General features: G+C 48.2%; 1 protein-coding gene across 1 annotated transcript in view; it reads left to right on the top strand.

Moving 5' to 3' along the window:
* The window catches only part of LOC144179960 (ubiquitin-conjugating enzyme E2 Z-like), a 43,020-nt gene extending 29,672 nt beyond the window's left edge, over positions 1 to 13,348 (top strand). Inside the window, exons 4-8 of the mRNA XM_077708375.1 lie at positions 5,081 to 5,268; positions 9,613 to 9,724; positions 10,787 to 10,911; positions 10,984 to 11,074; positions 13,189 to 13,348. Of these exons, the coding sequence (XP_077564501.1) occupies positions 5,081 to 5,268; positions 9,613 to 9,724; positions 10,787 to 10,911; positions 10,984 to 11,074; positions 13,189 to 13,341 (669 nt within the window). The 3' untranslated portion in view covers positions 13,342 to 13,348. The remainder of the gene's footprint in view (positions 1 to 5,080; positions 5,269 to 9,612; positions 9,725 to 10,786; positions 10,912 to 10,983; positions 11,075 to 13,188) is intronic.
* Positions 13,349 to 14,143: the final 795 nt, after the last annotated feature.

The raw sequence follows: 14,143 nt of genomic DNA, 5'->3' as shown, positions 1-14,143 counted from the left end.
TTTCGTCCTTACTTTTCACTGTGGATGCGCCCAGACGGCCTGTTTTTGCGGATTGGGAAATTTAGCGTGAGCATCAAGCTTTGCCGATAAATGGGTGTTCGCATTTTCAGATAAATCGGTGTTCCAGTAATCACCTCCTTCAAGAATTTTGTTACAGCGATGAGTATTACTGCAGTTGCTGCAATTCAAAGAAGCGCATTTTCGTTGACGTCGCATTACCCTCTCGTTTCGCTTTTCTCACCTCCCCGAGCGAGTGCTCCGCTCTGATACTGCCCATTATGCCTCGCTTCTCGCCGACGTCTGCAGCAACATCCGGTTGCGCGTGCTCTGATACTGCGATAGTACCTCGTCGCAAGCGTCGCTTTGGGACGGGACCGTCTGACATGCTGTGTTCTGTTTGCGCCATTCTGCTTATCAATCCTGCACTCCGCTCACAGCTGGAAAATCTGACAAAGGGAATGGGGCGGAATTTTTACGTTTGCAAACTACGCCGAAAGATCGCGCGGAAAGGGAACGACCCTGTCAGAGTCACTTCGCAGATGCGGCGATGACATGGGTTGGTACGTACAATGGGAGTCTAATATGTGTGAGAGAATGACGAAGAAATCGGCTCAAAATTTGTTAGAGTGGGCACGTACACACTCTCCGATCTGACGTTGGTTTACATACTGCTTAATTGGCCACTCGTTCGGGCTAATCTCGAGCTTTGTCGTGCTGTCGTGACGCCATGCATGCACGTAAACATGCAGTAGTAGTATTCCCTTCCGTAATTCCGATCGGTTCTGAACATTTACAACCGTAACGAAAAAAGCAGCCGACGAATGGCACGTTACGGCGCAGATCCCTTTTTTAGATCCGCAGATCGATCCGGGATCGAATGCGCAGATCCGCGCATTCGATCCCCTCCCCGCCTTCCTCCCCTGCCATTTTTCCGGAAACTCCTACGCGACAATGCGTTTATCAATTAGACAAGTACACCATTACCGATATTACAAGCGGTCTCGGAAGAGTAGTGTGGTAGGTGTTGGGTTCGTGTATCGTGAATTGGATACGCCAACCATACCACGTAAAACCACTGTTGGGTACGGGAAGGCCGACCCGAGCCGAGCTCCGTCGCCTCCGACATACGTTTGGTAGCGTGGTTTGAAGCGAGCGGCCAGCGAATGTTGCAGCCGTGAAGAAGTCCAGAAGCCGTAGGCAAACGTAACTGTTTACTTCATAGCGAGAGGTGAGCTGAAGCTAAAGAACAATGCCCCGACGGGCGAGGTTACAGTACAGGACTCGAGCAGAGTGACAGCATTGATTCACTGCTCAAACAGGAGTGAACTACAGCGCTTGGAGGGGTCTTATTTATACCCAAAGCGCTAACGGTCGAAACAAGCGTTCACTCTAGATTGTGCACACGTTACGAACGGCACAGACACACACAAAACTCTTCCCAGAGTTCGTGAGCAGTCGGTAGTAGCGTCGCACGCTGAGTCGGAGAGAGGAGAGAGAGGAGGTCTCCGCAGCGGTCGCGGGACTTCCGTGTCCTTGGGAAAGTCTCGGCGTGTTGCGTCGGCACGCCACTAAAGCTTGATCATGCCAATAGCGAGGCGCCACCGATCCAGACGTGTAGCGACGCGTTTGAATTGTCGGCTGCAAGCGTGAGTCACCAACGGGGGGGGGGGGGGGGGGGGGGGGCGCTTGAAAGGCGCATGTAGTGGAGGCTTCGCCGCACAGCCGAGGGGTGTTGAAACAAAGCCCAGCGGCGGGCTGAGTCGTAACACCACCCATAAAAAATGCAAGAACTAGGACCCTTCCGGAATGTGAACCCGCAAGTTCATGAAGTGCGCACGATGCACATGCTTGTGGCAATAACTTAATACTAGGGTGACGCAACCACTCGTGTTTCGCATCAATGTTTCCTACTTGGTTTTAAGAGTTGCCGGCTGGTAAACTTAACATTTCTTGAATAACGCTTGCGCAGTAAGTTTCCCTAAAGCCCCCACTATAGCTGATAACCAGCAACTGTGCTGTTACAGGCACTGAATACGCGTCTATTTGCGCGTCCATTTGCTTGGTTATTTAGATTAAAAAATGACCGATATTGATTTCTTATTGCCTAAATGATCCTTCGCAACTCTTCTTCTGTACTGAATTGACCTTATATTTCCTAAAAGCGAGCCGGTCGCGCATGCATATGCAGGTTGCAGCTCAGGGGAAAAGAATTAGTCAGCGAAGCTCACGGCCGAAGAGTCTTAAACCAAAATACGGTTCACATTAACCCTAGTCTTGAGTTGTATGGGCTTCATGGAGGTTACTAAGCTTATTACACTCTAGGAACTAACAAAACAGTGATATATTCATTACGGCACCAATGTTGTCGGGGCGCAGTTTTCGTTCCTCCATCAATTCGCCACGAACCGTCGGCCAACCGGTGTTGCTTGCGTCTTTGGTCAGCGAGCCAGTCACACTACGCGGATTTTCCCTCGGCCGACGTCTTTGTATCACCTTCTGCGTCGTGCGTAAACGCGGACTGTCAACCCAGAAGTCGGCGTCGCCGTCGTGTCGGCCTAGTGTCGGCCTAGTGTGAGCGCGCATTAAGGAGAAACGTTGTAATAGAGTAAAAAAAACGTAAACATAGACGAACACGATAGCGTATAAGCCTGCTGCAGGAAGTGCTAATGATTAACCATAGGTGCCGCCTGTAGGATCTCTTTGAAGAGGTCACAGCCGCATTGCCATCGACCGCCATAGGACCGGTGCGGCCAGCCATTGTCTTTAGAGAACAGAGGTCAATCTCCCTTTGCTGGCATCATCGTCATTTCTAGGGCCGCATGAGCGCAGTAGAAAATGAGGTCGATGCGCTTCTTCGAAGATGGCGTCAGGCAATGGAAACAACGTCTGTAATTTGTGAGGAGTAACTTATTTTGTTCCATTGCGATGTTCTTATCTGAGCAAGATCCTGTATCATGAGGGCCGGAACAAAAAAGGGACTTCTGCGTCTCCTTAGTTCTGGTATACAGGGCTGTTTCAGAATGTCGATGTCTGAAAGTTCCTGCTTGACACCGTTCCCCTGGTTCGTCATTCGCCTTAAACTTCGTTCTTGGAGCTGCGTTCAGTATAGCTGTTAGCAGACACTCAAGTTCGTCTTCTAAAAAGTTAATTAAATCGTCGAAATGTTTCTTGTGGTCTGTTGGTTGGTGATCACGCTCCACTCCAGTTGACCTTGAAGCATTAGACGACGTTTTTGAATGCCAGTGGTACCATAGGACGAGGTCTCGAGGGAGTGCCCGAAGAAGGATCTCGCGTAGCATGGCGCAATAAGTCTCTGGGCTCGTACCAAGTGAATTGAAGCTTCTGCAGTGTATCTGCACGTCTTCTTTTGAAAGTTAAAGTGAAATTTTATTTTATTAAAAGAATACAAACATACTATTATACAGTCAACTATTATACAGTCCCATAGTCAACCGACTGTAAGGGGACCCTCGATTATGAATACACAAACACATTTGTGAAAGCAGCAAATGGGCGTGACATCTCATCAGAATAGTAAAAAGACAAGTGAAGTTGATCTATAATCTACATGCACTCAACAGTAAGCCTAATATATATACAAAAAGTTATACAATGTGAGGTAACGCAAATGAAATAACGGCACAAGCAAACAGGAATGTCCCTCATAAATACGAACAAAAGCACTATTGTAATTAAACCAGAAGAAACTCCCTAAGATTGTTTTTAAAGGATGTAATAGAAGACGGCGATTTAACCGTAACAGGCAAACTATTCCACAAAGTGATAGCTGCGAAACACGATGTTTTCTTACCGTAATTAGTACGAGCAGGCGGTAATAAGAAATTATTATTACTTGAAAATCTGGTGAAGATTTTGCTTCGTAAACTAACAAGATGGTAGAGCTTTCGTAGTTTCGTTGCGTCAGTTGATGGGAAAACAGGTGTTGTATCAATCAGTGCCCACAGGTGGTCTCGCGCAATAAGATTCTGGTCGCCGAATCACTTCTGGAGTATTTCGATCACGTCATTATAGCATTGTTCTGTAATGGGAAGTCCAGACACCACTTCAGCCACCTAACTGGTTAGCAGGTTACTCAGGTATTAAAATTTCTCCGTCGCCCGTAGTTCAGAAGTGTTGTGTACTGCGGATTCCAAAGGTTGTACCAATATGTCTACAAACCGTGGAAAGAGGAAAGGAGCCCTGGGACCATGATGACTGATGAACTTTCGAAGACAGAGTACTACTGCCTGCAGGACTTCGAAAGAGCACCTTTCCTCAAGACTGCACTTTCACGAAACCCTCTCCCCATCGACATTTTCTACGGCGCCAATACAAGAGCAATCCGCCTCGGTCTGGGCCCCAACATGAGTGTGCGACTACGGGTATGCCAGACTATTCGCACAGACTGCGCAGGGACTTGCATCATGGCTGCCCGCTCAACGTCCTCGGCGGCCGGGAAGATGTACAATCTATTTGAAGAGGTCATAGCCGCATTGCCATCGACCGCCATAGGACGGTCGGGCCCAGCCATTGTCTTTAAAGAACAGAGGTAAATCTCCCTTTGCTGGCATCATCGTCATGTCTAGGGCCGCATTAGCGCGCGCAACGTTTCTTCCTCTTCCCTTGGTTCCCTTCGACGTCCCTTTAAATGCAGACCTTGATGGTCGCTTCTCTCCTACCTTGACGCTCGAGTCTCGTCCTTGTGGATCGACTGATCCCACACTGCCAGAACCCGCCGACTCTGAGCAGACGACACTTCTCTTCGCCGGATCCGCGCGAGAAAATCCGTCCAGTAGCAGGCTCTCTGCTTCGTTACGCACATGGGGGTATCGATGACGAGCATGCGTTTAAATGGCGGTGTCCCAAAACACGAAGGAACAGGTGGGAAGCGGCAACAAATTTCGCAGCGAAACTGTGAGCTTTCCGCTGCACGTTAGAAAGTTATACTTCGAAAAGATAAAGCTGAGTACCTTATCGTAATGACTGCGCTTGTTCATTACCGAGCTCAAAACGCCTATTAGCGAACCTCTAAGCATTATTTGACCCTACCGTGATCAGCATGCCCGTGTGTTCTATGCAGATCCACGCCCTGGTGGTGGGCCCCTTCGACACTCCGTACGAAGGAGGCTTCTTCCACTTCGTGCTCAAGTGCCCTCCGGACTACCCCATCGCGCCTCCGCGGGTGCGCCTCTTGACGACAGGTGGCGGTCGTGTGCGCTTCAACCCGAACCTGTACGCGTGCGGGAAAGTCTGTCTCAGCATCCTTGGGTGAGCAACAGCGCCTTATTTCGCCACGCGGGTGGTGGCCCAGTGGAGAGTCAGTGGCATGCCGGGAACCAGAATATTCTGGGGTCCACTCGGTGTATAGCGAGGAAGCACGCAATAAATCAAGAGACCGTACAAAAATAAAACGCTGAGTCAGTGAGTTTGTGACAGTAGTACTAGGAAAGTAAGGTAAATCTGTTGCTACCGCCCGTTTTCTTGCTAGAGAAAAGGCTTACAGGCAACGGACTTGATAGTTTCGGGGAAGTTTTTACCGGCGTATTGAAGGTCAGCAAAGGACAGGAACACAGACGACGATCGACACACATAGCGCCTCGTGTGTCGTCGTCTGTGTTCCTGTCCTCGTCTTCGCTGCGCTTCAATACACCGCTATGTACCAACTCACCCAAACCAATACTCTCCTGAAAGTTTTTACACTGCATATATATGCTAATTACGTGAATCATGAAGACAACACACAAATTCTGCAGTCGAAATAGCAATCTTTTTATATTTGGCTACTTTCTATTGAAGGGGAAATGGAGTTGCCATTATTGGGTGACATCTTTTTCAATGGCCTAATTTGAAAATTTTCGTTCATACTCATAGGGGAACACCAGTGAATTCACGCAGCGCGCATTTGCGCATACATCGGGTCCGTCCTCGCTTCAGGCAATGCTTTCTCTCAGCGGGAATAAGAGGGCAAGAATTGGACAAATTCAGCAAAACCAAAGGTAGTCCGCTTTCAACAGGACAAGATGCGAGAGTCAGCAAATCTTCAAGTACCTACCATAGCGTGAACCGCATGAACCGTTTTCTCCTCGCGAAAGCGAGCCGTGCACGCCGCAGGTGCGCCAATGCAGCCGCCGCGGATACCACCCGCGCGGGGCACGCACTGCAGCGCGCCAGGCGGTCTTAACACGGCCTCAGCATTGGCCGTGAAGCAGGGTAGGAAGCTCCAACGACAGCTTCTGATCGTTCGCTGAAAGGCAACATGAGGAGCAAATGAAGCTGCTCATGGGAAAAGGAGCTGATGGTGTGGGCGAAAACTGCACTATAAAACGTCATCCGCGGAAGGCTGGGAGCGCGTCAATCAAGTATGCGGTGCTAAGCCTAAACACCTCTGGCGGGGTCAGCCGGCTGCCCCGAGCGTATCGAAGCCCCCACCATTAGGAGCGCTGCTCCGGTTTGCGCAATTCTTCAGGGTCCTCCAAGTTCCGCGCACGGCGCGAGTCGTTTTCTGGAAAGGCCAGAAGCCGCCATCGGCGCGGAATCGCAGACGCGGGCGTGAAAAAAAACGAATTGTCCGTGTATCTGCTTGCTTCGTTTGAAATGTCGCCGAAAGACGATGGTCTCCTGCCGGCCCTGTGACATAAGGCCTCGTTGTGTCTCCCCACCAGTGATGTTTTTCCCCTACCATTTCCGTCCTGGCAGGATAAACGCCATGGAAGTTTCTTTTAGGATAATTTATTTGTACTGCGTTCGCACTGCTGGCATGCCATTTGTTGGTACCTCCAGGAAATTGGAACGTTTGGCTCACCTGTGGAACTCTATAGCGTGGTAGTTCTCAAAGAAAAATTGTTTGTGAGACATGAATGTATTTTATTGCGTGGAAGGGTCACTGGCTGTGCGCATGAACTAATGATGCGCGGAAGTACACGCCTTGGTAGTTTCCTGGGAGTGCTTGAGACGATGGGCTTCGGCACACGGACGCTTCTCCGCCGCAATGTCCTCCTCCGTCTTTCACTTGAGTTTTCTGGGCATGCCTTCGCGTCGAGACTTGGAACTTTATTACCACGGCCATGGTCGCTGAAGGGTGGAAAACCGACGATTCGTGAGTCCCGCACCTGGTGCAGGTCGTGCTCCCTCCGGGTGGGCCTCGGCTCCCAGTTTTAAGTGCAGAGAACTTTAGGGGCTAGCCTTATCATCGTAGCTCCTTCGCTGTCACGCTGTTCGATTTCAAGCGTCTGCCGGTATCAGGTGGTGCAGCGGCATTGCGTACCCAAGAAGAGCCCCATGGCGTAGCCGTAACAGTGTCCCACGCAAGCTTAAAAAAACATGCTGTTTAAACCATTCAACACTCGTGAACCGCTGGCGCTTGTTCTGCATCTCCCCGTTGTTTAGAGCAAAGCAAACTGCAAGTACATTCGAGGCAGAAGATATGTAATTAACCGGCAGCCCTCGCGTTCATTTTTTTAGGAACGCTCACTGTGTTGGTTGTTAAGATAGATAGCGAATTAAGTGGCCGCCAGAAACGGCGCCTTTCAAACTGAGCAGTAAGGCGCCGGCACGCGCGACATGAAAACAAGCAAAAAAAAATTGGCAAATGTCGTCAAAAGACGATAGTCTTTGTAAACATTTGCCAAGGAAATGCCCCCCTTTGCTTTCCCGCTCACCTCTCAAGCTGTTCCTGTACCGTCGCGCTCATCTCAAGGTAAACACACTAAAGGTTTGCGCAAGGCGATTTGAATTTACCGCGTTCCACTGCTACAGCCCGGGTTCCTCGATGCCAGCGCTGCAGTACGGCGGAGACGCGTGTGAATGGAGGCGGCCGACTACAAGGTTTATAGCACTGCGTGACCGTGCTCCACGTGCGTTCCAAGCAGAACGTGGAACCTAGCTAGTGGAACCTTTCGTTGCTGTTGCCGCGTGATTTTTCACATGCCGCCAGGAGGCGGCGATTTTCTGCAGTACATGTACAATATCATTTGTTATCGAAAAACCAAGCATCCATAAATTTTTAATAAATGAACACAGTAAATATCCGTTGTGTGCTAATTTCCTGTCTTATATGTGCGTAATGTCTTGTTCTTGTTCAAAAAAGTTGACAAGTATGAACATATAAACCGGGCTTAGACGTTTACATTTGGCTGTGAGTATATAAGACTATTGTGCAGTATCAATTTTACTTTGGCCGGGTGGCAACTGTTCACGAAATCCAACACGTGATCGCCATTTTGGCTCGCAATGGGACCACTGCCCGATTGGCATGGGTGCCGGGTCACACGGACTCGGATGGGGGCAACCAGGCTGCACACGATGCAGCAAGGGAGTGTCTCACTAGTACCCCTCCCCTGGACGACGACGCGTCGCGCCCCTCTCCTCACCCTCGCCTTCAACTTGACCGCGCACACCATGCTCAGAAAGTACGCCTTGCGTCCGTTATTTCCCGCTGGCTACCTGGCTCTGGCTCCTCCGATGCTTCGCTCTGCGGAAATCTTCATCAACAAAACTATTACTAACGCAGCCCTCACACCCCACATCATGGGAAAATGGATTCACCCGGCAAAATCTCCACCTCCTTACTGCCCCTACTGTCAAACGTTAGTGTTCGCCACCCTCAACCACTTAATCTGGCACTGCAATGCATTTTCTTTGTACCGCCCAATACTCGTCAACGCTTTTCCACGTGATTCCTCTCAAGACGAGCCCCCCTTCGAAGACGCTAATTTTCTCTCAGCCCTCGGGGTGTTCGGCCTAGAGAGTGGTCTCTCGAGATTAGTGTAAACCGGGGCCTACCCCGGTCGTAAAAGTTGACTTGACTGCACTCGCATGATCCCAGTAACCCTAGCCTGGCTCTGCTGACGGCTGTGGTCTCTTCTAAATCGTTCAAGGACCCACCATTTGTGCTACTCGGCTACTCCTCCTTGCCTCTTACCCCTTTTCCCTTATTATGGCCGCATGGCCTTCTCTTCGAAATAAAGGATTACAACAACAACTTTGGCCGGGTGGCTGAATCGAGTTACAGACAGACAGACAGACTAAAATGTTTGGGTTTAAGTAGCCCAAGACAGACTATCGTCTTTAAAAAAAGAACAGAACTCCCGCTCGCGCTGTTCCAGGCAGGGGGTGCGCGAGCACTGCGACGGCAGTAAATTTGAACTGCACTGGACAAACCTTCGTTCAATTCATCAAGAGAGGAGTGGGAAGAGGAGGCGAAGAGCGTCATAGGTGGTTGCATTGAGCGGATAATTGTGTTCTTTAAAGGGCCACTTCGCACACACACAATATTTAATCCTTTACATCAGGAATAACTCGATGTGTGTAACTTGTATTCAAAATTAGTACAGACCTACTAGGGTCTTTCTTCCTCAAAAAACATTGTGGCCAAATGTGCAAGGTATTTTATTTTTTCAACACTCCTTCCATTATTTAATTGCCGCACATTTATCCGTATGTCTGCTTCGCCCGGAAAAGTACTTTTAGCGAACATAAACACGAAGCTTCCGAAAATTATGATGATATGCTGTGTGCCATGTTGCTCCCGTAAATTTACTTAGTATGGTTAGGTTGCTTTTATTATCAATTTTGAAAAAAAAATACGATTTTATATCTGAATTTTATTGTCAGAACCTTCCCCGGACCAGCCTGGAGCGCCGCCCAGAGCATTGGAAGTGTGCTCGTGTCCATTCAGTCGCTGATGAACGAGACACCACTTGCCAACGAGCCGGGATTCGAAAAAGTATGGCAATTTTTAATCATCTCCCTTCGCTTACACAAATATAACAAAGATGGCGGCAAGGAGAAACATTGGGAAATGTGGATAAAAGCATGCGACTTCGGAGCGTTACAGTAGAAAAAAAAAATGCGTATATTATTGCCTAGATTGTCGCCCACTTTGTTGTAATTGCTTGCACTGACTATGGCGTGGGAAGGAACAGCTTTGTTATTATTGAGAAAGCATTAGATTGCCTATTGAGCAGAAGAGTCACCGTGCAGCGTCTACAGCATTGACACCGCTCTCAAAATGGCCTTCACGTAAAACAGATTACAAGATAACTAATTGAGGTAAAAACGAAGTTAAGGGGATTTTGAACGAGGTGGGAATTGAACATCTGCAACGCGTTTCGGAAACTCTAGAATTTAATTGTCGTTAACGGCTCGCGGGAGTTTTAGCAATTCTCATTTGGCTCAGCATATGCCCCCACAATTCCCGCTACCCACCGAGTGGGATCGGCTAGAGACTGTGACAGCTGCTGTCAGAGACTCGTAACCAATCAACAAACGCTTTCTGGCTTCAACGTCAATATAACTGGCAGATGAACTTAAGACGTTAAATGGAGCAGTAATTATTTCACATATCTAGCTCGTATGAAGTAATTACCCGTCCTGGTCTTTCTATAACTATTTCAGTACTGTTGAAAAGAGGTTGTGGAGATTGCATCTGCATTTTCCCGGGGAGAAAATGTAGAAAAAGAGGTCGTGGGACTTCAGCCTGTATTTTTCTGGAGAACAAGGGGGGGGGGGGGGGGGAAGGGGTGTAGAAAAAGAAGTTGAACTGGTAAGGAAGCAGTAGCAGCTCCTTGGAACAAGTGGCGGCGTTCTTTATCCTTTGTCTTCACTGACATTCTTTCACAAGTACTAATAATATTTTCATTGTTATTTACCAAGACACAGTTCGCCTTTTCTTCCATGGTGCCTGCTTACGCCAACTGAAATATTTAGTGGCACTAAATAATTACATGGTGACACTTCGGTGAGAAACCTGTCCTACATAAGCTCATTTTGCGGTTTTTGTTTCCAGTACGCACATACGCAGAGTTCACAATGCTACAACATGATCATACAGCACGAAACAATAAAAGTGGCCGTGTGCGAGATGGTGGAATCCTGTCTCTCGGGAACCTTTCCGCTGCCATCACCTTTAAGGTTGGTCGCAAGCGCGTTGTGAAACGATTTTCCCGCCGGTTTAACACCTGCGTAAACTGCTCCCATATGCAGGGAGGTGGTCCTCAAACTGTTCCTGGTGTACTACGACACCTACGAGAACATTGCCAGGTCTCAGCGGCATCTGAATGGTTCCAGCTTTAAGGTCAGTAGTGTTTCATCGCTGTTATTAAAGCAAGGTTTTAGTGTTCTTACTGATGGTGTCTCAAACGTGAAAACGCCTAAGTCGAAGAAAAAAAAAAAACGCTCCCTGGGGCCGGAATCACACCTGGACCCCTCTTGTTACGAAGCCGGCGCCTATCCGATTGCTCTAAGTCGACATGATGATTGATTGTAGGGTTTAACGCGCCGACGCAACGCAGGCGATGAGGCGCGCCGTAGTGGAGGGCTCCGGATTAATTTTGACCACCTGGGGATCTTTAACGTGCGCCAAAATCTCGTACACACGGGCGTTTTTGCTTTCCGCCTCCATCAGAAAAGCGGCCGCCTCGGCTGGGAATCGAACCCGCGACCTTGTGCTCAGCAGCGCAACGCCTGAGCCACTGAGCCACCGTGGCGGGTTCCATGTCGACATGGTCGAAGTGGTTTGGAAAACTTAGGCGACAATCAAAGAATCCGTCACCACAAAGCCTCGCGTACAACCATCGTCATCGTTTGACGGAGGTGCGCATGTTTTTTTTTTTTGTTCCAGTAGAATTTTTTACGCGCATACCCTAAGGGTTCCCTGTCGCCGAAAAGCCGGTATCTATGACGGCGTTAGCCGTGAGTGAAAAATTGGAGTAGGTGAAAAATCTTAATGCACAACCTGACGCCGCGCACTGAACTCCCAAGATCGTAGGTCACTGCCGCAAGAGATGGCATGCAAGCAAAAGCGGAAAGTTTTCACCGATTGCGGGTGCCGCAAGGAGCGGGCGCGGCAGTCATATTTAGTGACGATGAGGACGCGAAGGAAGACGACTGTGGTTCACCGAACAGAGAAGGAGATGAGATCGTGTCGATCATGTTTTAGTGAACATGAAGAAATTCTGAACAGTGTCGACCTTCTTGAATGCCTAAAAACAAAACACAATCACTGATACGTCTGCACAATCGTAATCTATTTCCCTACGTAACTATGCAACTTTGCTGTTCAGATATGCGTATTCCCGTTCGTGTTTAATTTCTGTTTCTTTGTTGCTATGGTTTACCGCCACGCGGGTGACTGATGTATGTATACTACCAGTGTTTTATTTAATAAACTGAGAATACGTTTCGGAAAACAATTAACAATAACGTGGCTACAAACGGAGGAGGAAAGGAGCGCGGTGAGGGTGAAATGCGGCGAGATCAGAAAATGTCGCGACCTTATTTATTTTGTGGCCGTTGTTTCTTTACAGGGCTGCTGCACAGGTATTGCGAACAGGTCACCGTTGGTGTGTAAAACCGGGCAGCACACACTCTCACTACTTTCAGCGACATTACGCAACACTGCAGGCTATCCCGGTGCACTTAGCAGCCAGGAGCTGCTGACGTGTGGCCAAAAAAAAAAAAAAGAGAAGAAGCCGCCCTCCATAAACTCCAGACAAGCACGTTCCCCCACTTCACAAGAGTACACGCCACCCACACCACCGCACTCCCATTCCCTTCCCGAAACACTGCGAACATCGCGCTACTCTCTAATACATGGTATGGGAGTGCCTGAATAACCAATGCTTGGATTCAATTCCCAGTCCCAACAGTGACAGAGTGAACTTGCAGATCTGAACCCAGTCGGCAGCTTTGGCTGTCCGAAAGTGCAAAACTGGCGGGTACAAACAGCGGAGTCGTGGACTAAGGACCCCGCCCACATACACACTTGGGTTGAATAAAGTTTTTCCTCAGTCTCCTCTTCCTCCTCTTCATCTTCCTTCGCCTTCACCTTCTCCTCTTCTCAGGGATGAATAGGAGCTCTGAAATATGAAGGGCCATGCTCACAGTCCCTGTTTCACGGGTAACGACCTTCACGGAGCGATGTTTCGTAGCCAGCGCTCGCTTCAATTCTCTCTATCGCATTTGGGACGGGGGGAACGCACACTTCGTTTAACTTCCCCTCCAGGTATATTCTCGGCTTCCAAATAAGAATATTAGTAGCGAGTGATATCAGCCAACAATACTCTTTGCGTAAGACACATATAGACATTGCTTGAAAAGACGAACATACTTGTATCTGCCCACCATTGCGCCATAAGAAGATGTGTTCGAACATACCAATTGACAAAACGTTTCTTTTCCATTTCACAGGGCGGTTTATTAACGCCGAAGGTCACGTTGAACTTCGACGCATTGCTGCAAAAGCTGCAGACTCTGCGGCAGCATGTCATGAACCGAGGTAACAGTACGACTGGTGGAGACCCAACGTCGACTTGCACGATGCCCGGTCCTAGCTACGTCTAAGCAGAAAAAAAAAACTCAGGTAATCATTGCCATGCTCGCTACTGGTTTTTAGGATAGAATATTTGGGTTTTCCCTTATTTTCCCTTCACAACACGGGTTTAGAAAATTATATTCCTGTGAAACACAATTAGTAATTCTAACTAATGGTGTTCATTCTGTTCTTGATCGTGGTTCTGAAGTAGACTGTGTGTACTTCGATTTTTGTAAGGCATTCGATAAAGTTCCGCAGAATATGCTTGGTTAAAAACTATGTAGACTTAACATTGAACCGAAAGTTTTTACATTGATTAAATATTTCTTAACCGGCCGCTCACAATTTGTTTATACCAACGGCTATAACTCTTCTTCCAATTCCAGTAGCTTCTGCAGTACCCCACGGATTAGTCCTTGGTCCCTTACTCTTTTTGATTTATAATAATGATTTGCCAAGCAACTTAACCTCCATTGTAAAGCTTTTTTGCCGATGGTTGTGCTGTTTACCGAGGGATTAAAAACGCTATAAAGACACCGTGTCACATCTAGAAGATGTGGACGCGATTTCGGACTGGTTCTCCAAATGGAAAATGACGCTAAACACTAACAAATGTAACCTAATGAACTTCGCACGTCGTAGAATTACTGACGACTCTTTTTACACCCTGAATGACACGCTATTAGAACCAGTAACATCTTACAAATACTTGGGTGTCTTACTCAGTTCCGATCTTTCTTGAAACAGCCACGTTAGCCGCGTAATCACCAACGCTAACCGCATGCTACAGTATATAAAAAGGAATTTTTATATGACGTCACATTCTGTTAA

Source organism: Haemaphysalis longicornis, unplaced genomic scaffold, assembly GCF_048455015.1.
Source record: "Haemaphysalis longicornis isolate Haplotype H1 unplaced genomic scaffold, Haemaphysalis longicornis Haplotype H1 scaffold_4, whole genome shotgun sequence".
Taxonomy (NCBI): domain Eukaryota; kingdom Metazoa; phylum Arthropoda; class Arachnida; order Ixodida; family Ixodidae; genus Haemaphysalis; species Haemaphysalis longicornis.
The sequence above is the reverse complement of the archived record's forward strand: the minus strand, read 5'-3'. Positions and strand labels throughout refer to the sequence as shown.